This window comes from Triticum aestivum, chromosome 7D (assembly GCF_018294505.1).
Source record: "Triticum aestivum cultivar Chinese Spring chromosome 7D, IWGSC CS RefSeq v2.1, whole genome shotgun sequence".
NCBI classification, from domain to species: domain Eukaryota; kingdom Viridiplantae; phylum Streptophyta; class Magnoliopsida; order Poales; family Poaceae; genus Triticum; species Triticum aestivum.
The window spans coordinates 55,273,800-55,294,690 of record NC_057814.1 but is presented as its reverse complement, the minus strand read 5'-3'; the positions used below and the strand labels follow the sequence as shown (position 1 = coordinate 55,294,690).

General features: G+C 48.6%; 3 protein-coding genes across 4 annotated transcripts; all 3 read right to left on the bottom strand.

Moving 5' to 3' along the window:
* Positions 1-7,470: 7,470 nt before the first annotated feature.
* LOC123166792 (early nodulin-93) lies at positions 7,471-8,322 on the bottom strand. The gene is made up of 3 exons (XM_044584591.1): positions 8,146-8,322; positions 7,974-8,035; positions 7,471-7,872 (listed from the first exon to the last, which is right to left on the bottom strand). The coding sequence occupies exons 1-3, from the start codon at positions 8,237-8,239 to the stop codon at positions 7,636-7,638; spliced, it is 393 nt and encodes a 130-aa protein (XP_044440526.1). The 5' UTR covers positions 8,240-8,322; the 3' UTR covers positions 7,471-7,635.
* Positions 8,323-10,388: 2,066 nt separating this feature from the next.
* Positions 10,389-11,273, bottom strand: LOC123166801 (early nodulin-93). Its single transcript, XM_044584603.1, has 3 exons — positions 11,125-11,273; positions 10,948-11,009; positions 10,389-10,856 (listed from the first exon to the last, which is right to left on the bottom strand). The coding sequence occupies exons 2-3, from the start codon at positions 10,999-11,001 to the stop codon at positions 10,671-10,673; spliced, it is 240 nt and encodes a 79-aa protein (XP_044440538.1). The 5' UTR covers positions 11,002-11,009; positions 11,125-11,273; the 3' UTR covers positions 10,389-10,670.
* Positions 11,274-13,658: 2,385 nt separating this feature from the next.
* LOC123166795 (early nodulin-93) lies at positions 13,659-19,566 on the bottom strand. 2 transcript variants are annotated; one of them, XM_044584595.1, is made up of 3 exons: positions 19,305-19,566; positions 19,135-19,196; positions 13,659-14,027 (listed from the first exon to the last, which is right to left on the bottom strand). In XM_044584595.1, the coding sequence occupies exons 1-3, from the start codon at positions 19,366-19,368 to the stop codon at positions 13,842-13,844; spliced, it is 312 nt and encodes a 103-aa protein (XP_044440530.1). In that variant the 5' UTR covers positions 19,369-19,566; the 3' UTR covers positions 13,659-13,841. The 2 variants fall into 2 exon arrangements, with proteins under 2 accessions (XP_044440530.1, XP_044440529.1); XM_044584594.1 differs by lacking the exon at positions 13,659-14,027 and adding an exon at positions 18,584-19,035 and having other exon boundaries at positions 19,305-19,496.
* Between the last annotated feature and the right edge of the window lie 1,325 nt (positions 19,567-20,891).

Below are 20,891 nucleotides of genomic sequence, written 5' to 3'. Positions count from 1 at the left end.
CCCCATACTAAACTTCGTCATACGCATGACCCCCGTGCAGATCATATCTGCAATGCCCTTTCATCTGCGAATTTCATCTTTCTTTTGACTACGGCAGAACCCAAAGAACTGATAGCACTTCCATGATCAATCAGGATCACGGATTGCCAGAACTTTGTCAAATTCCACCATGCTGTCTCGAGATTGAGCAAACGCAAATTCTAGGGAAGCAACAAGAACCTCGGGTAACAGATTTCATCTGTCACCCGCATAAATAATTTTCAGCAATAGATCTCATCTACTACCTAATTATATTATGCAATACCCATACATCTCCATGTATTCTAGATCGAAACCTGCATCTACGCATAGCACGGCTCTTGATGCCACTGTAGGGAACGCAGCAGAAAACAAAAAATTTCCGACCTACGCACCAGCCCAGGACCACTATGGAGACTGCATACATGGTTTGATCTTTTTCGTTACCGACTCGTAGCGCAGCGGGAAGTAGAGTCGATGACGATCGGCGGTGCAGATCCCCGCAGCTAGGATTTACAACCTCCCAACCGCGAGGATGTATACCCTCATCTGCTCCTCAGACAGCCCTCCGGGAGGCGGTCGAACAGCCCCCCGGACGGTGTCGCGGACAGCCCTTCGGGAGGACCTTCGAAACTCGAACGGTCACTCGGACAGCCCTTCGGGAGGACCTTCGAAACTCGGACGGTCACACGGACAGCCCTTCGGGAGGCACTCACGAACTAAGACCGAAACTACGATCTCTCTACAGAGTTGCACACATACGGTGTCATCTATCCGGCAGGGCTTCGCCGTCCAGAACTAGTTCCTGCCGGAACCCAGACAGCCTTACGGCTCTACGAAACTCTTTTCGTGGGAGGGAGAGAAGAAGCCAGATAATGCATGGCATGTGTATGAGAGCAAGGGATGAGTGTGGAGGGCTGCCCCTCCACCTCTATTTATAGGAAATCCCAAGGGGGTAGGGTAGTTTCACAAAAAACCCAAAATGCACATGAATGAAGTCCTTCCACAAGGACCTAGGAGTGAAACCAAGGAACAAGAGGGTCCCCAAGGGGGGATACCCCATGTGGCCGGCCACACCCCCATGAGGGGCCCAAAAAATGGCTCCTATCCATCCATGTCATCCCCAAGATCTTTTGGAGCAAAGCCCCAAAAGGTGGCTTTCCATAAAGTAACCATAAAGCTGATTTTCACTATTCACGACGACATTTTTCAGCGTCTGATCGAACTGAAAATATTTATGTGGGCTAAGAACATTTCCAGTACCCACTAAAATGATTTTCAACGCGTTCCGAAACAATTCCGGTTTTAGTGATTTTCATCTGCGAAACGCATCTGAAGTGGCTCCGGCAGCTCCGGAACATTTCCGGTTTTTATCTCAGAAAATTCCAAAAAGCTTCCAGAATGATTCTGGCATCCTCCAAGAATTATCAGGCATGTGCCGAAACCAATTTGACTTAATGGTGTATCCCGAAACAACTTTTCGGTATCATCGAAACTTATCCGATGACCTCTCTCTGCGGTACGATTCCGCTGTCCGAAACTTTTCGGTGTCCGAAACTTTTTCGGTGATTTTCTCTCAGACTCCCTGTCTAGTATTCAGCAGATAGATGACCCTTAAGCGTGTGACCCTATAGGTTCGGTGAAGTATAGACATGACCCGGAACCCCTTCCGATCAATGATCAACATCGGAGCCGTGGACACCCATATTGACCCCTATACCCACACGAATAAATATTCGAGTGAACCTCCAGTTGCCGTGTGCTATTCCTGTTGCTTCGCGATATGTTACAAATACCCGAGGTGAGACATGTTGGCATTCCCGTGGATCAACAACTTGTCCACTATGCTAGTTACCTCGTTACCGGTATTGTTCTCTTTTCTCGTTATCGTGTTCCGGCATCCCCGTGATCAAATCACAAAGTGTCTGGCCAGACGATGATGGATACCGTAACACCGAGAGGGCCCAGAGATATCTCTCCATCGTCGGAGGAGCAAATCCCAATCTTGAGCTATCAAGTTACTTGACACACTTTTCCATGAACCCGTAAGCCGCCGTAATAGCCACCCATTTACGGATGACGTTTAACAAACCCCAAAGTTCATGAAGCAAGCATGAAGAAACTCGATACTCTCATGGTCTAAGGAATCATGCAAACGTTAACCATCTCTGTGTTATGTACCAATAAACTTGTGACGAATGAATCTCATAGCATAACATCAATCCGGGTCGATTCAACACAAATGTTCTCTTAACATTGTGCCCTCAAAGTTGCTGGCATAGACATGCCCATGACCAGGAAAACAGAATCATCATGCAACACTTGAGCTAGTCTTAGAGGCCAGACTAGGAATACTTCTTACCGTTTATTATTCCACACGTGCATATGAGTCTTCCTCCGAGCCTCGTGGATATTGCAGACTCGAGAATCATTGCAGTTATAGCATGGAACATAAACATAATTATGAACTCGGAGATAAATAATATCATTTATTATTGCCTCTAGGGCATATCTCCTACAGACTCCCACTTGCACTAGAGTCAATAATCCAGCTTATGCTAATGCACTTCACACCTGTGGCACACCGGTGTAAATATGCTTCGCTTGTGGTATAGCCTGATGTCCAACGGATCTAACGACTTCAGTTCCGTGTGTATCTTTGCATGTCCTCACGTTTTCACAAAATTCATATTTTGTGTGGACTTGGCTTTGTATGTATGTGAATCACAGGTCGAACCTGGATTCCTCAGACTGAGTTATGGAGCAACTACCTGCAGTAGTGTCCCATTGTCAAAAGCCATCTTGGAACTATACTAAGTTCATGAATGAACTATATGATTCAACATCTTCTTTGTCGCTTCTAAAGCGTCAACATACTTAGCCCTTGTTATAGAATTCGCCACAGTAACTAGTTTGAACAAATTCCAACTAACTATGCCACCACATTGTGTGTTACACAAAACCCTTAATTTAAATCGAAAATCGCATGGAGAAAAGATGAAGACTCTATCGATGTAACATTTTACAACGAACTCTTCATGATCTCTGCTTGCGAGAAAACCATGTCATCAGTACTTACTCTAGTACTCTGTGACATCTTTCACTGTTGTCCCATGATCAGTAATTTGATCACTTTGGTATCCATACTCGCAACACCTTGGGAGTATCGGACATATCTGGTTGTTTTACATACCATGGAATACATGATTAATCCAAACACAAAAGTGTGTGGAATCTGCATCATGTATTTTACTCATCAGTGTTTTGGGACACCGAGTCTTGCAAAAACTCTTTCCATGTGACTTTGGCAAGAATCACTCCTTGGCGTTTTAAATGCTAAAAGGTTTTAGCATCTTGTCAATATGTATTCATTGCTTAGCCCCATTAGGTAAATCTATCTCCATAGATCATCATGCCTAATATTGAGGCTATTTAGCCTAAGCACTTCATCGAAAAACTATTTTCAAATGAAGTCCTAATTTATCTCTCAAACCGTGCGTCCAAATCTCAAACCGCTTTCACCATTGGATTCCTCGCGTCGAGATCTTCAAAACTAGATCCCATATTGATAGGTTTTGACGAACTTAACTGGACGAAAAAAAACAGGACGGAAAAACCGAACCGGGAGCACGGGTTTTTTCCCTTTTCGAAAGAGGCGCACCCGTGCCTCTCAAGAAATCACAACTGTGCCTCTCGCGGAAGCAAAACCGTGACTTTCGCGGAAGGAAAAAAGAGAAAACGCATATTTTTTCCGTTTCCGAGGAGGCACGGCCGTGACTCTCGTGAAAGCACAACCGTGCCTTTTGCGGAAGCAAAACCGTGACTCTCATGAAAGGAAAAAAAAAAGAAAACGCGTTTTTTCCCTTTTCGAGAGGCATGGCCATGACTCTCGCGAAAGCACAACCGTGCCTCTCGCGAAGCAAAAACGTGACTCTCGCGAAAGAAAAAAAACAGAAAACGCGTTTTTTTTCTTTCCGAGAAGCACGGCCATGACTCTCGCGAAAACACATCCGTGCCTCTCGCGGAAGCAAAACCGTGACTCTCGCGAACGAAAGAAAAACGGAAACACATTTTTTTCCCTTTCCGAGAGGCACGGCCGTGACTCTCGCGAAAGCAAAACCGTGCCTCTCGCGGAAGCAAAACCGTGCCTCTCGCGAAAGGAAAAAGAAAAAGAAAACGCGTATTTTCACGCAAATTTTTTTCCAAATTTTTTTGATTGAAAAGCTAAGGAAGACCGCTGGAAAACCAAAACATCGAAAAAAGCCGAAAAAAAGCCGAAAACGCGTGCGAAAAAAAAAATCCGAAGGGAGCGCCCAGAGCGCGACACGTGGCGAATGGCTGAGAGCGCGCCAAGTGGCGCTGATCGTTACGAGGCTCCCGAAGGAGCGCTCGTTAACTGGTTGCTCTCGAGTTAAGGGGGAAACAACATGTATTCCCTTGATCCAGCGCTAATTACTCGTAGCAGCCAAAGGAATTGTCGATGGATAGGGGGCCAGGCCCCTGCTCGTCCCCCTGTCTCACCGAACGCCTGCCAGATGGTAGCTGGACAATTAGTGACCGGTTTTATTGTCAATTGCATGTAGACGCTACCATAGTAACTAGGTGGGATTTGATTAAGCAATTTGAGAAGTTTAGAACAATATGGGAGCTCCGGTTTTAGATACTCTTAGGGTATCTCCAACGTGGTCCCGCAAATTTGCTCTGGAATCCGTCTACCAACAGGGTGTCCAGTTCACGGACACGGATACAGGAGGCGACCATCCAAAGCTAGGCGCATATGTCCATTTAAACTTCAAATGAATTTTAATGAAAATGACCAAATTGATGCAAACTCAAACAAACCGGACAATATTCATTTAAACTTAGATAAGTTTTTCATAAAACCGGACAATATTTTGTACGGTGAACTAAAAACCATAAAAAACCTAATCCTACACTACCCTGTACTTCACAGTGACCTCATAGACCGTGCCGGGCTGGCCAGCGGCTCCTCTGGCATCATCACCGGAGCCGTTGCCGTCATCGTCGTCGTCGGGCTTCGGGAGGCGGAAGGGTGCGGCGTCGCGGCAGGGCTTCCCGGCAGCCGCCTAACGCTCGCGGATGATTCTCCCCGCTTCCTCCTCCGTTGTGCACAATGCGGCCGCGGCCACCGATGATGTGGACAGGGCCTTGGAGGAGGCAGCGTTGGCGACATCGATCTCACTAAGAGACCACTTTTCGTTGTACTTGGCCATCTCCTGGTCGAGGTGACGAAGATGGCGCTTGCTCGCCATCGTCATGGAGTGATCCAGGACCTAGTTGTATGCCAGGTCCGGGTCCGCCGCGTTGTGTGGCGGCAGAACATTGGAGTCCATGAACTCAGACCGGTGCGCCGCGTTGTGCCTATCCCGCCGGCGTCGCTCCCTGCCGGCGTAATCCTGCGCCGTTAGGATGCTCCAGGACGACGAACGGTTGCCACCACCGAGATAGTGGCGAATGCGACTGCGCACCTTCAGGGTGATCGCACGGGATAAGGGCGGTGGTGATCGGTGCTCCTCCTTGACACAATGGGGCGGCGGAGAGTGCTGCTCCTCCTTCACGTGGCGGGGCAGCGGAGAGAGTCGCTCATGCTTGACGCGTTGGGGCGGTGAGAGGGGCTTGTCCTTGACGCGACGTCCGGTCTGGACGCCGCAGTTGCATGAGGGAGAGCGCAGGGGGTAGGTGGGCTCAGGCTTCACGCGGAGGAGCGTCTCCGGTGGAGCCACCGGGCCGTTGACATGGAGGACGGAGCGACAGAGCATTACCTTCATCTGTTGATCGTACTCCTCTTCCATGACGGTGAACACCGGCGCCGACTGGTCCTCCTCGTCGCCGGAGGAGATGATGATCTCCGCCTTCTGCGAGAAGCTGCCCGCCGATGAGGACGACAACCCCGGGGTTTGTGGGCGGCATCGCCAAGATCCTCCGAAGCGGCCCGCCTGCCGGCACTGAGGCCCACGACTTGCCCATCGCCGGAGTTGTGGAGGAAGAAGGGAGGGAAGGAGGAGGATGTGCGGAGCGATGCGGTGAGTGCGATGTGGACAGCGCCGGAGCACAGCTTATCAAGCCACGGCTAGGCCATGCAAACAGACGGTCAGCTGCTTCAATGTGGTGCAGCGGCTGAAATTGGTTCGTCAGGAAGATGCGTCCGCATTGAAGCGGCGACTCCCGAGAGGTCGCGTCGGTCAACGCCGCCCTTCCGTCCTATCACATCACATGACATCAATGTCGGCTGCCGCGTGCTCCGGGCCGGCCTTGATGCGGTGCGGGAAGCGGCGTGTGCATTGAAAGAAAAGCGCGGGAGATGCCCTTATGCCCTTATGTATAACAAATTCAAACGAGCACATAGTTTTACAACCTTAAATCAAGCCCACCTCTATGAACTTTTCTATACTGTACACATGTTTTCATTTTTTGGAATATCTCACATGCACACTTACACCCGGATGCGATAAGAATGTATATTAACTCGCGACCATGAAATATATCCAGGTGTCTCCGGTCTCGAGAAACACCTCAAAAACTAACCAGGGGGGGCTCCACTAGTACAGAAAGCTTGTTTCCAAACTGCTAAAATTTCCATCCTTATTTGCCAAGGCATCCAATAATAAACTGTATCAAAAGATTTAAAGTGTGAGGTCAGGTGGCATTTCGTGACAGAACAGAGGAGAGTAGTACGAGTTCAAAAGAATGAACTATTAGTCTAGTGTTCTCTCGGTCTTTTGCAATGCTCTGACGCATGTCAAATGGTAAAAAAAAGGTGAGATGAGTGAGTGCACTTGCACCAGAGTTGTAGTACAAACAGTACTTCTAGTTGTTACTCCCTCCGTCCCATAATATAAGAAACGTTCTTATATTTTGGGACAGAGGGAGTATTAATTAAAGATGTCTGGAAAGATACTAAGATGGAAAGCATGACCACATTATTCCATACATCATCAGATAATTAGTGCTTGCTCGCAGAGAAGGAAGCGCAGTACACCTGATCGTGGTTCGCTGAACATTATGCAGGGCTACAGACCGGCCGGCGACCGGCGTACACGGTTTATTACCTACTACTAATGGATCTATTATAGGCTACTTAGTGGAAGGAGGTGTTCTTGAGGTGCTCTCACGTCCTGGAAGGAGTGCTTCCTGGCCATGGAGAGGATGGTCTTGTCGGCGACGACGAAGTAGGCCATCCCGGCGACCGTGGAGATGATGAGCGCCTGCCCGCTGGGGTTATGTGCTATGAACCGAGCAAGGATTTCGTCGAAGAACTGAATGGCTACTTACAATGGGGACTGCGGCAGCGACGGTGGCGACGGCCGCGGCCTTGGCTCCCGCCATGGCGGCCTCTGCAGTTTGGGATCGACGTAGGAATGTTAATCAAGATCAAGTTTCAGCAGTCACATAAGCTGCAATGAACTTCTGAAGTCTGTCGTACACAGCTTATATGAAACCAGGATCGAGCCCTCTGTTTTATTCAGTACACGGATGTACATACATTTCGGCGTCAGATATTCATGCGGCAGCGGTTTCTTGGGACACTGACAACGACGCATACATTTTTTCTAGAATACGCGCAACGGCCAACGGCAGAAGCAGGATAATACTAGCTCAAGGCCTGAAGAATGCCGGCGGACGGGGACGAGCTGCGGCGGCGGCGCCACCGTGGAAGGAAGTGTCCTTGAGGTGGTCGGGGGCGCTCTCGTACGAGTGCCTCCTCGCCAGCGAGAGGATGGCCTTGTCAGCGGCGACGAAGTAGGCCATCCCGGCGACGGTGCAGACGATGAGCGCCTGGCCGGTGGGGTTCAGGTTCGCCTTGGCCCATGGCAGCATCCTCACGCTCGCCAGCTGCACGATACACAGTTCAGTTATGAAAACCGGACAAAAGAAAAACTCTTGCTTTCCTTATACATGAAAATCAGCAACTCCTGTTGGACGGAGGAGCTCACCGTGGGCACCGCAGACGCGACGGTGGCGACGGCCGCCGCCTTGGCTCCGGCGAGCGTCGCTTCTGGGAAACATTAGGAAAAGAAATGCATTTGTAGTGTCAGACTATCAGTACACGACCTGGCTGAACTGAACTGACCTCTGAAGAATTGGATCCTGCTGGTTACTAGGTACCTCTGGAGCAGCGTTTGGCGAGGGCGAGCTTGTTATCGAGGTGGGCGCGGGTGACGGTGGCCGTCGACGACATCTTCGCCGTGGTCTTGTGCATAAACGGCTCAGCACGAAGAGTGCGATGATCGAGCGAGATGAGATGAGATGGGCTGGCTGTTGCTTGACGCTTCCGGGACGAGGAGTTGAGCCAAGTATTTATAGCGGGCAAAAAGGTGGCGGCCACGCACGGTTTTGGGATCCAAACCGTGGGTGCTCTGCTCTGCTCACTCGTTTGGACTTGGAGTGATGAACTGCGTTGGTGGGCAGAGCACGCTTTCCGGGAGCGGCATGCAGGTTGCAGGGGCCGGTTATCCAAAACTGTGGTATGGGAATCCACAGGATTGGATGATGTTTGTCCGTTGGAGGGTGTTCTCCCTCGTCTTTCTTTCTTTCTTTCTTTACCCACCAAACTAAAGCCAGCAAGAAAAGGGAGATCTCGATCAATCTAAAGTTAGGCACAACAGTGCTGATCCGATCATCATATAAGGGCATGTACAACGGGGGCATCACCCTGATAGTGCCTCACCTCTTAAACTAATCAAAAAAATAAGGAAACCACCGTTTTGAAAAAATCCTGGCCAACCGGAGCCACACTGCTGTAGCGGGACCCATCGTCCTTCACATGCCTAGTATTTTTCTTCCTCTCTCTATCTCTCTCCTTGCATGCATCAGCAGAGCTGCCTTTTTCTTTCTTTCTCTCGCTTTTCACGCTGAAGAAGCTGGCTCTTCTGCAGGCTACACCTGCTAGTGCGAGGCTATATCTTTTAGTCCGAACCTAACTCCGATCTTACATGGACCTGCGGGGCAGCAGGTTGAGGCCACCCATTGGCCATGCCCTAAAAAAACGAAACAAAGCGGGTGCCGCCAGTTTCACTCGTAAATCGTCGGTCGGTCGGCGAGCGGCGCTCCCCGTTTTCGGGCGAAACCGGCGGCATCTGCTCCCCGGCCGGACTAGCCCTTCTCTGTGTGATGTGTGAACTGCTTCGGCACTTCTTACGTTTTTTCTGGTCTGGGCCTACCGATGTTGCATACAACACTCCATTCAACCCAGACCCTCAAACAAACCACAAGTATGCGGATCAAGTCGTTCAGATTCAACATGGACTCTTATTTGTCCTCAGACGCACCCACGTGTTCGTTTTCTTGCTAATCGGACGCAAACCAAGGGGCTTTGCGGGAGTTCAGACATGTGCCCCATAGGACTCAAACACAATTTGCCAGAGGCGGACCTACATAGTGCTGAGTGGGTGCCCAGGCCCCCAGTCAATTTTTGAAATTTCAGTAAAAGTTCCTTGTATTCTATAAGATTGTTTTTGAAATTCTTCACATTTGTACATTAAGTGCCCCCGCTCCTATTATTTGCCCCCACTCCACATCATTTCTGTGTCCGCCCCTGCAATTTGCCCACCCAAAATCATGGCGGAGCCCGCGCATTTGGAGAGGCTCGCACCGTTTTCACGCCAAAACCCGCGCTTTCCTCACCCTCTCTGCTCAATTCCCGTGCTTTTTGCTGTCTGCCACCGCATGGACCTGTATGAAGAGTTGTCGGAGCTGACGGAGGTGGAGGATCCAGAGAAGGGGGTCGTCCACAAGATCAACTCGCCGAATGGTAAGCTCGTCGACTTTGATCAAATTTATATGGAAAAATATTAACATCTACGATATTAAAGTTATACAATATAAAAATTATATTCATAACACACCTAATGATATTGATTTCGAAGTGTGAATATTGATTTTTTTTTATAAAGTTGGTCAAACTTTACGAAGTTTGACTTTGGAAAAAACAATCGTATATGCACAATAAAAAAGGACCAGAGAGAGTATTTACAATGCACACTTACACGCGGATGCGGTATGAATACATTTTATTTGACTCACGACCAAGAAAAATGTCGAGGTGCCCCGGTCTCTGCGGACAAACACCTCAAACCTACACACGGGGGTCCTCCACTAGTACAAAAGCTTGTCCCAAAATAGCTAATTTTTTCATTTTTCAGAAACATCCTTACTTGCCAACCCATCCATTAAACCATACCAGAAGATTCAACGTGTGAGGTGGCATGATGCTCACGTGCATTTCGGAACACAACAGAGCAGGAGTAGGGGGGTCACTGTTATCGGTCTTTTGCAATGCACTGACGCGTGTTAAATGATAATCGCAAACAAGAAAAAGGGTAAGATGAGTGAGTGCACTTGAACCAGAGTTGTACAAAATTAGAACTAGTAGTTTTTATTAATTCAAGATCTCCGGGAAGGTACTAGTAGTAAGATGGAGAACATGGCCACATTATTAGTGCTTGCTCGCACAAATTGAAGGGCTGTACACCACCTTTCAGCACTGCAACCATCGTCGCCTCGCCTGCTGGCCCTGTCGCTGAACATCATACGTTTCAGAACACACGTTTCCACGGGCCAGCGTACACAGTTTATTGGGCACTGGCTAATCAAGTGTCTAATTAGTTTTTTTGAACCAATCAAGTGTCTAATTAGTGGAAGGAGGTGTTCTTGAGGTGCTCTGGCGCCGTCTCGTACGAGTGCTTCCTGGCCATGGAGAGGATGGTCTTGTCGGCGACGATGAAGTAGGCCATCCCGGCGACGGTGGAGATGATGAGCGCCTGCCCGGTCGGGTTCAGGTGCGCCCTCGCCCACGGCAGCATCCTCGCGCTCGCCAGCTGCAGAGAAAGCCACGGAGGAAGAAGACGGTGAGATGCATGATTGTTGGCCCTTGCAACTAGCTGCGCCGGCTGAGAAACGCGTACTTACAGTGGGGATGGCGGCTGCGATGGTGGCGACGGCCGCGGCCTTGGCTCCCGCCATGGCAGCCTCTGCAGTTCCGGATCAACAGAGACATGTTGGTTACGATCAAGTTTCATAAGAGACGGTACAGAAAGCTGCAATGTGCCCTTGAGGACCGGCGCGGCATGATATCATTTTCGTTACCTTTGGAGCAGCGCTTGGCGGCGACGAGCCTCTGGTCGAGGTAGGCATCTTGACTTGGTGCTGAAGAAAGTGAACTAGTAGCTAGTGAACTCGAGTACTGCTAGCTGAGATCCGTAGTAGTAGTAGTAGTGTGAGTGAGGTGAGATGAGATGGATAGACAGGTGCGGCTCTCCGGCTGGATTTATAGGTTGCAGGAAACCGCGCAACCAGCGAGCAGAGAGGGAGACGATACGGTGGGAAGCGAGACCGCGGTTTTGAGACGAGCGGCGGGCGGGCGGGATGGCCGGCGCTGCGGCAGAGCACAGGTGGCGGCGGCTCGTTGGCGTTCGTCTTATAGAAAGCGGAGCACGTGATGGGCGGGCGCTCCACTACACTCTGCACAGGATAAGAGGAGGCATCGATCGATCCATCAGGGTTGGCAGGTCTGTCAGCGTAGGAGCATGGGCGTGAGTGCCGTGTCAGTCAGCGTGCACCCCGTTTTTGTTTGGGCGGGCGCTCCCAGTTTCCGGCCTAGCTAGCTCGGTTCGCCGCGTCGGCAATCAGGCCAACTCCGCCAGTGGTTGGCTGCAAAACCTTTTTTTTCCTAGAGTACGCCAAAAGCGCACCGTATTTTTCTAGAAGGCAGAAAAGTTGATTACAAGAATGGACTCCAACTCCACACAAAGAAACCTAAAGCCTGCTCTCTTACAAACCTATCCAGACCCTCAACTCCTACTCCCGCCGATTTCAATTCCATTGCTTTATCTCATCAAGGATAGTATGCACTAAACTAGTGGCTGGTCTCACTTGGTCGTCTCTATGGAACACCCTAGCGTTCCTTTGCTTCCAGAGGTGCCATGCGGAAGCGATAACAAAGGAGTCGAAACCTCTCTTGATCTTCCCATGAAAGGAGGCACACGCCCTCTCCCACCATGCCATGAATGAATCGTCTTGGCTTGGGATCTGAATGTTTGCTTGTAGGGCCTCGAAGCATTCGTGCCAAACTTGTCTCGCGTAGACGCACTGGGCCAGAATGTGGTCCACATTGTCCTCTTCCTGATCGCACGTGAAGCAAGGCGAAGTGGTCTCTTGCAGTCCGTGTCTTGCTCTGCGATCCGAGGTCCACAGTCGATATTGCGAGGTCAGCCAGGCGAAAATTTTACATTTGAGTGGCCCCACCTTCTCCATATTTGTGTAGCGGTGGCAGAGCGTGTTAGGCCAAAGCAGAGCCTCTTGTAGGTGGACTTTGCCGAGTAGGATCCGGTGTCATCACACGGCCAGATGAAATCATCAGGTTCCGCCTCATTCCTAACCACCGAAGCGATCGCCTGCTGAAGGTGAACGAGTTGAATATGGGCAATGAATGAGAGTTGGCCTTCGATGTCTAGCATCCAAGCACCATGGAGGAGAGCCTGCTGGACGGTTCGTCTGCTTTTGGTACGCTTATCGACCATGGCCGCGAGCAGGGGAGCGATGTCCCTGATGGAAAATCCGTGTATCCACCTGTCGGTCCAGAAAAGAATCTTTGAGCCCTCGCCAACTCTAATGAGCACCATGCTGTCAAACACTGCCTTTGCTTCCTTATCGATTATGAGATGCAGGCCTTGCCACGGCCGGCTGGGATCCGTTCTTCTGAGCCACTCCCAGCGAACCCGAAGTGCGGTGCAAAACCTTTGTTTGGTTGGTTGCCGTAGTTCCCCAGAGTACATGATACTCCCTGGTACTCCCTCTATAAACCAATATAAGAATATTTATAGATAACTAAATTAATATTCTAAACGCTCTTATATTAGTTTACGGAGGGAGTACTAGTTAGTTGATTTGCAAAAAAAATTGTTGATTTGCAAAAAAAAGATAAACAAGACAAAATATCTATCATTTTCAATAATTAAGAAAAAAATTGTCCAGAAAATTGGGCAAAAACCGTAACAACACACCTAAAAACTATCATCATGGAACATGACAATACATATGGCAGCGGCCGATCTGGCTACCGACGTAGACTCCAAATACAACCGAGAAGACTTCATCCGCCATGCATGGCTGCACACAGGCGTCATCATCATCACCTATCGCACTAGATCCAGTGACTCCAACTTCACCGAAGGCGGCCGTGAACAAAGCAATCATCACAAGTTGATGCACGAAACCAACATCTACTAATAGAAAACGGGTAAACGGGCATTAGAAACAGCCTCCGCAAGCGGTTGTGATCAAATAGAACCAAGTCACCTGTAAAATGTCGAGGCGTCTCCGGTCTCGAGAAACACCTCCAACCTAAACAGGGGGGCTCCACTAGTACAGAAAGCTAGTTTCAAAACTGCTAAATTTTCCATCCTTATTTGCCAAGGCATCCAATAAACTGTCTCAAAAGATTTAGAGTGTGAGGTCAGGTGGCGTTTCGCGACAGAACAGACGATAGTAGTCTAGTGTTATCTCGGTCTTTTGCAATGCTCTGACGCGTGTCAAACTGTAATCGCAAACAAGAAAAAGGTGAGATGGGTCATGAGTGAGTGTACTTGAAGCAAAGTTGTACAAGAGCTGGTTATTAATTTACGATCCCTGGAAAGATGACAAGATGGAGAACATGCCCACATTATTACATAAGTACATCATCAGATAATTATACCATCACCTCGCCTGATCGCCCCTCTCGCTGAACATTATAGTACTATTTTTCGGCGACCGGCGTACACGGTTTATTACGCACTACTAATGGATCTACTATTATAGTATAATTAGTGGAAGGATGTGTTCTTGAGGTGGTCCGGCGCGTCGTCGAAGGAGTGCTTCCTGGCCATGGAGAGGATGGTCTTGTCGGCGACGATGAAGTAGGCCATCCCGGCGACGGTGGAGATGATGAGGGCCTGCCCGGTGGGGTTGAGGTGCGCCCTCGCCCACGGCAGCATCCTCACGCTCGCCAGCTGAAATGACAGGTAACGCATTCATGAGATATGTGCTATGAACTCTGTAACTGAATGGCTAGCTGGCTACTTAGGGTGGGTACTGCGGCCGCGGCCCTGGCTCCGGCCATGGCAGCCTCTGCAGTTTCGGATCAACGCAGGAATGTTAATCCAGGTCAAGTTTCAGCAGACGCATAGGCTGCAATGGGTGGGATATACGAGCAGGGCCGGTCCTAAGATTTTGGGGGCCCGGAGCAAAACTAAAATTCGGGGCCCTTAATACAAACACCATAACAATAGCGATCATTATATATATAGGATGCGGATATTTCAAACATAGGGCAAATGCACCAGAATTGTAAAAATTTATTAGAAAACTAAAGGAGTCAAAAAGTTTTGGGCAGAAATGACTCTCATGGTATTCTCAGCGAAAATAATTGCAGGCCCAAAAAATGTGAATGGTAACATTTATAGAGTACTATCAATTTTGTCTTTTTGTCCAGGATACCATGGTAGTCATTCCTTGGCGAAACTTTTCATGCATTTATATAGTACTACGCGAAGGCATCTTTGTTAAAATAAAAGTTTCACTTTCTTTTTACTCTTCTCATTACTTCTAAGATATAAAATTCAGTTCGGGTGCAATGGGACCAAAGACACATTGGCTATTTCTGTTATATATTGGACTGTTACCTGTTAACACTTGAATGCATCTAAAAGTATTATTTATGTCACGTAACCTGTACATATTACCTTAATATAATTCTACATCCCTCGATGCACAGCAACATGTGATGCAAAGTTAACATAAAATTAACTGGCGGACTGTGCCGTGCATCCAATGTGTTAAGAGTGTTCTCAGGGTCACTTACATTCACATTTTCTCCCTGTATTCCATTAGCTCGCCCATCCATAGCTACTGTCACAAACTCTATATTCGTCCAAGCGTCAATGGCATTCTCAAAATAATTATCAATAGCTCCTCTTTGTGATTTTATCAACTCATCCACAAATCCTTTCCATAGTTCTGAAATCCAAAAAACACAGAAGATCCACAAACCAATTATAATGAAATATTTTAATATAATTGACCTATATAGATAACTAATTAGTGATTGATGGTATTACCCGTGTACGTACAAAGGTTCCGTCCGGCAAGACAAGAAGTGGTTAACTGGTGATCGATTGATGCCCTGGTTGGATCCAAGAAGGAATTCCCTAGAGCTCTAGGCGCAGCATTAGAGAAGCGATCAGATCACACAAAGAGGCGCCAAGCCGGAGCACCAGAGTAACAATCTCTGCGTTGGCCGAAACTCTCCGATCTCTGCACCATAGCCGCCGCCGATTGCCGCTTTCGTCGCGTACAGATAGATCGTGGTCGCGTAGTTGCATCGCGAAGGAAAATTTTAGGAAACGAGCAAAAGAAGATGAAAGAACGACCGTAGATTGCTCCCGGGCTCCCGTAACATGTGCCCTTTACTATGCGATTCCCATACAGGCTGGCAATCGCATGTCGCAGCAGCGAAAAATTAGGCCATGGGCTACCGGCCGAATGCATGCATACTAGGCGTGGGGGCCCCTGTAAGGTGGGGGCCCGTGGCGGCCGCCCTTCCTGCCCTCCCTCAGGGCCGGCCCTGTATACGAGCAGAGCAGATGCTGGGCTGAGGCCGGAACTGTTACCTCTGGAGCAGCGCTTGGCTGCGGCGAGCCTCTGGTCGAGGTAGGCAGGGGTCACCGTCGACATCTTCGCGGGAGAGATTTGTGGCAGCCTGGCAGGAGATCCAAAGGAAGCGAAGTAGCTAGCGTGTCAGTGGAGCGTGGATGTGAGTGAGAAGAGATGGGCAGAGCAAGGTGGTCCGGCCGGATTTATAGGTTGCAGGAAACCGCGCAACCGGCGTGCGGCCGGGCAGGAAGACGACCAGACCGTGGTTTTGGTACTGGTGCCGGCGGGCGGCGCGTAGGTTAACACGTAGACGTAGGAGCATGTGCGTGAGTGCAGTGTCAGTCAGCGTTATAGCACTCCGTTTTGTTGGCGATGTGTGTGGTCTGGGCGCTCCCAGCAACCCGTCGGCGATCCAATTCCGAGAGCACCTCGGTACAGATCCTTTGTTTGGCGGGGTCGGCCCGAGCATAGTGCTTTTTTTTTGTGAAGGGTGGATTTTATTATACAAAATAAAGCATCAAGTGAATTCCATAAAAATGAGCACACATCCGGCCTATGCATAGTTAAGATGCACACTGTGAACACCAACATTCACACACAAAAAAAAAACGGCCGGCAAATACAAAGTCATATAAGACCAAGGCAATGCCCAAGCAAGAAAAAAAAATCCAAAAAGATCAAATCCGCGAGCGACAATCTAAAATAGTAATCATATCATCACCAATCATCTCATGACACCACAAGGACAACGAGGTTCTCAACAGCAACGCCTTCATGAAGGGAAGATGTTTTTAGTAGTTCATTTAAACAGCAAAAACATCTTATATTTTGGTCCCAAGGGCGTATACGTATATGCTCTTGGATAAAGTTGAGCACTTTTTTTCTAGGGAAATAATTAGATCGCCTGTTTTAATATTTGACTAACATCTTTTACGATCTATAAGGGTGAAGTCATATAGAAAGTCACGCAGATTTGGGGCTTGAGAGTAATCTTATTCTAATTTGGGGCTTGTAACACATGATCTATTCTCTTTTTACTTTTTTTAGAGTCATTCTCTAGAAATCCAATTTGACTCTCGGGAGCACGTGCTTCTGCGTGTGAAAAATATTTTTTGAAATGTCAAAAAAAAATACCAACAAATATATTTCATGTATTTATAGTCACATCCCAATGTTACCTGCAAAGTTTTGGGCAAAAGGCCAAACATTTTGGCTTGTGCAAAAAAAAAAAACACAATAAATATTTTTTTTCTCTAACGAAACACTACTGCTCCGTTTGGCATGAAAATTGTCAAGCATGCTTGTGACGCTAACACGAACATCAACAAAAAAATCAATGTTTTTCTAATATGTTTTACAACTTTTTTGCAGTACAGTTCATTGGGAGCGGTAGCCAAAACGCCCCTCCCATCTTTCTTTTCTTCCCTAATACATGAGGCATATCTTTTATCTCTGTTTAAAAATAACATAACATTTCACGTAGGATAGATGATCCAATATTATGCTTTTTGTGTAGGCATGTTTGCCTACACAGCTTGTGGCTTTTTTCTCCCTCCACTGATTGATGTGTACTGAATTTTATTACTCCTACTCACAATTGTTCATAGTAAATATAAGTATGGATGTGTGCATCGTTAAGATGAAGAGGCAGAAGCGAACGAACCTGTGGTTATTTGGAGGACGGTGGTATCCCAGCCCACCAAGATTCAAATTATAGATTTGACATTAGTGTTTGCATTTTTCTGGATTTATTTCAGCCTTTCCTGCAAAAAAATGATGAAGAGGTAGGAAACTACAGCTGCATATTTTTCCACACAAAAAGGCATCCCGATTCAATTCCGTTGAAATCTTGGTAATGTTACAACATCTACAGCTGCATATTTCAAAAGTGACCCCATATGTTCGCAAATGCATCCGGACGTATCTGCGGACAGAGCCCGCTCACCCTTCATTTATCTCTCGCTGCAACCACAAACCTCAAATCTCACCCTCGACTTTTTTGATACTCCATGATGGAACGTAAAATTAAACCACCTACTATATCATACATAGATCAAACTATCCTAGTTTTACTTGTCGTTGGAGATGAGACAACCTCCATGTCGGAAATGCCGGGTGGACAAGCCTCATGGTCGTTGGCCGCAGTTCACGACATCCCTCGCGAGCGATGGCAGCAGTGCGTCTAGCAGGAGGAGACTAACGCCCTGCTCACAGAGATCGAGGTGGAGGCGGACGAAGAGGAGGCACAAAAATCACGGACATCGCCAGTTCCGCGTTGATCGCGCCGCTAGCACAGTTAGTGCCCAACCGCAACGGCCACGAGGCCGATCCATCCATGTCCGGCAACGTCCACAGGATGAACTCTGGCCGGGAAGAGTAGGAGGTGGGACACAGATGTGGGCAAGTCTCGTGTCCCATGTCATATTCTTCCCCTCCGACAACTTCACTTCACAATAGTTTGCGGCCATTGAACTTGCCAGACATGGTAAAGACATCATGTGGAACACGGAGGCCTCCAGGACTGACGAATATTTAGACTGGGTTAAAAAGTGTTATTTGCTTTTGTTTAGTTGAAATGTATCTAAAATGTAATGAATTTCATCCAGTTTGAATGAAAATCGTTCGGTTTGTATAAACTTATCTAGTTTGTTTAAAGTCTATTTGAAATGTGTCTGGACGTTTAATGGATTAGCGTTGGATGGCCGGCTCGTAAACGGATATTGTGTCCCTTTTAGGGGCCGGCGTTGGAGATACCATTAATTAGTTGGCTCTTTTTTCATGCTCTAGCACATGTAAGATGAGTGATGGCAGATGAACCAGACTTGTACAAATATATTCTTTTAGGGGCCGGCGTTGGAGATGCCCTTAGCTTAGTCTTTTTTGCATGCTCTGGCACATGTAAGATGAGTAGTGATGGCAGATGAACCAGAATTGTACAAATACTGGTATTCATTAATTCAAGAAAATACTGGCTGGGTTACATGGTAACTTCATCATCCGATAAGTGCTTGCACGGATAGAAGCGCAAGGCCTGATCTGCATCGCCTCGCCTCTCTCGCTGAACATTATACTACTGTATCATTCAGCAGACACGTACGGCCGTACGGGTCGGCGTGAAGTTTATTGCGCACTACCCATGGTGGATTCAGCAGACATTATACTACAGGATCTACTGCCTAATCAGTGGAAGGAGGTGTTCTTGAGGTGGTCCGGCGCGTTCTGGAAGGAGTGCTTCCTGGCCATGGAGAGGATGGTCTTGTCGGCCACGATGAAGTAGGCCATCCCGGCGACGGTGGAGATGATGAGGGCCTGCCCGGTGGGGTTCAGGTGCGCTCTCGCCCACGGCAGCATCCTCACGCTCGCCAGCTGCAGAGAAAGGCTCGGAAGAAGAAGACGGTGAGACTGAGATGCATGATTGTTGTATGTTTGCAAGACAGCCGTGCCGGATGAGAAACGTGTACTTACAGTGGGGACTGCGGCAGCGACGGTGGCGACGGCCGCGGCCTTGGCTCCAGCCATGGCAGCCTCTGCAGTTCCAGATCAACGCAGACATGTGTTAGTGACGACCAAAGTTTCAGCAAGAGACAGTACGTAAAGCTGCAATGTGGCCTGGAGAACCGCTTGGTTTTGGTTACCTTTGGAGCAGCGGTTGGCGACGGCGAGCCTCTGGTCGAGGTAGGCACGGGTCACCGTAGGCATCTTCGTGGGAGAGAGTCTGGTGCCGAAGGAAGGAAGCGAACTGGTAGCTAGTGAACTCGAGTACTCCTAGCTGATATCAGTAGTAGTGTGAGTGAGGTGAGATGAGATGGATGGACAGGTGCGGTTCTCCGGCTGAATTTTTATAGGTTGCAGGAAACCGCGCAACCAGCGGGCGGGGAGAAAGGCGATTTGATTCGGTGGGAAGCGAGACCGCGGTTTTGAGACGAGCGGCGGGCGGGCGGGATGGCCGGCGCTGCGGCAGAGAACAGGTGGCGGCGGCTCGTTGTCGTTCGTCTTATGGAAAGCGGAGCACGTGACGGGCGGGCGCTCCACTACACTCTGCACAGGATAAAGAGGAGGCATCGATCGATCCATCGGGGTTGGCAGCGCATCTTAGGATAACACGTACCGTAGGTAGGAGCATGTGCGTGAGTACAGTGTCAGTCAGTGTGCACTCCGTTTCTGTGTGGGCGGGTGCGCCCTGTTTTCGGCCTAGCTAGCTCGGCTAGCCGCGTCGGCAATCAGGCCAATTCCGCCAGTGGTTCGGCGCAAAACCATTGTTTGTTTGGCTGGCGTCCTTCACCGGAGTACGTTAGGGCAATTCCAACGCGCACAGCCAAGGATGTGTGTTTTATCCGCCTTTTGTCCGTTTGGATTAATCGAGCAGATGGACGCGTCCGCTTTCTGGCTTAAGTCGGCTGGTGCATCTGACGGATGGCCGACCCATTTTCACCCGTGTCAAAAAGAAAGCAGAAGTTCCGAAACCACGCGGCCGAAATAAACATAATTGAACATTAATGACCGGTCAACTGTCGGCCAAAGTCTACTTAAACATTAAAAAAAACTAGCGCGGTCAGCGTGCTGCCCTTGGCGTCGTCATCGTAGTCTACTTAAACACGTAGGTAGGAGAATGTGTGTGAGTGTAGTGTCAGTCCGCATGCACTCTGTTTGTGTGTGGCGGGTGCTCACCGCAATCAGGCCAATTCCGCAAGTGGTTCGGTGCAAAACCTTTGTTTGTTTGGCTGGCGTCATTCCCCGTATTACATGATACTAGTTAGTTAATTTGCAAAAATTAAAAAAACGAGACAGAAGATTTTCCCCGTATTAATGCAGGAAAATTGGCAAAAACCGTAACAATACACCCAACAGACTATCATCATGGAACATAACAATACACATGGCAGCGGCCAATCTAGCTACCAACGTAGACGTACTCCAGACACAACCGGAAAGAGCAACCATCATCATCACTTATCGCCCTAGATCCAGCGACTTTGACTTCACCGAAGGCGGCCATAAACAAAGCAATCATCACAAGTTGACGCACGAAACCAACATCTACTAATAGAAAACGGGCATTAGAAGCAGCCTCCACAAGTGATTGTGATCAAATAGAACGACGTCGCGTGTAATATGTACACCGGAGGCGGTTAGAACAGCATAACCGCTTGCAGTAAGTATTGGAGGCGGTTGGTAATAAAAAAACTGCATCTACTATCGAAACCGCCTAAGCTTAGTGGGTA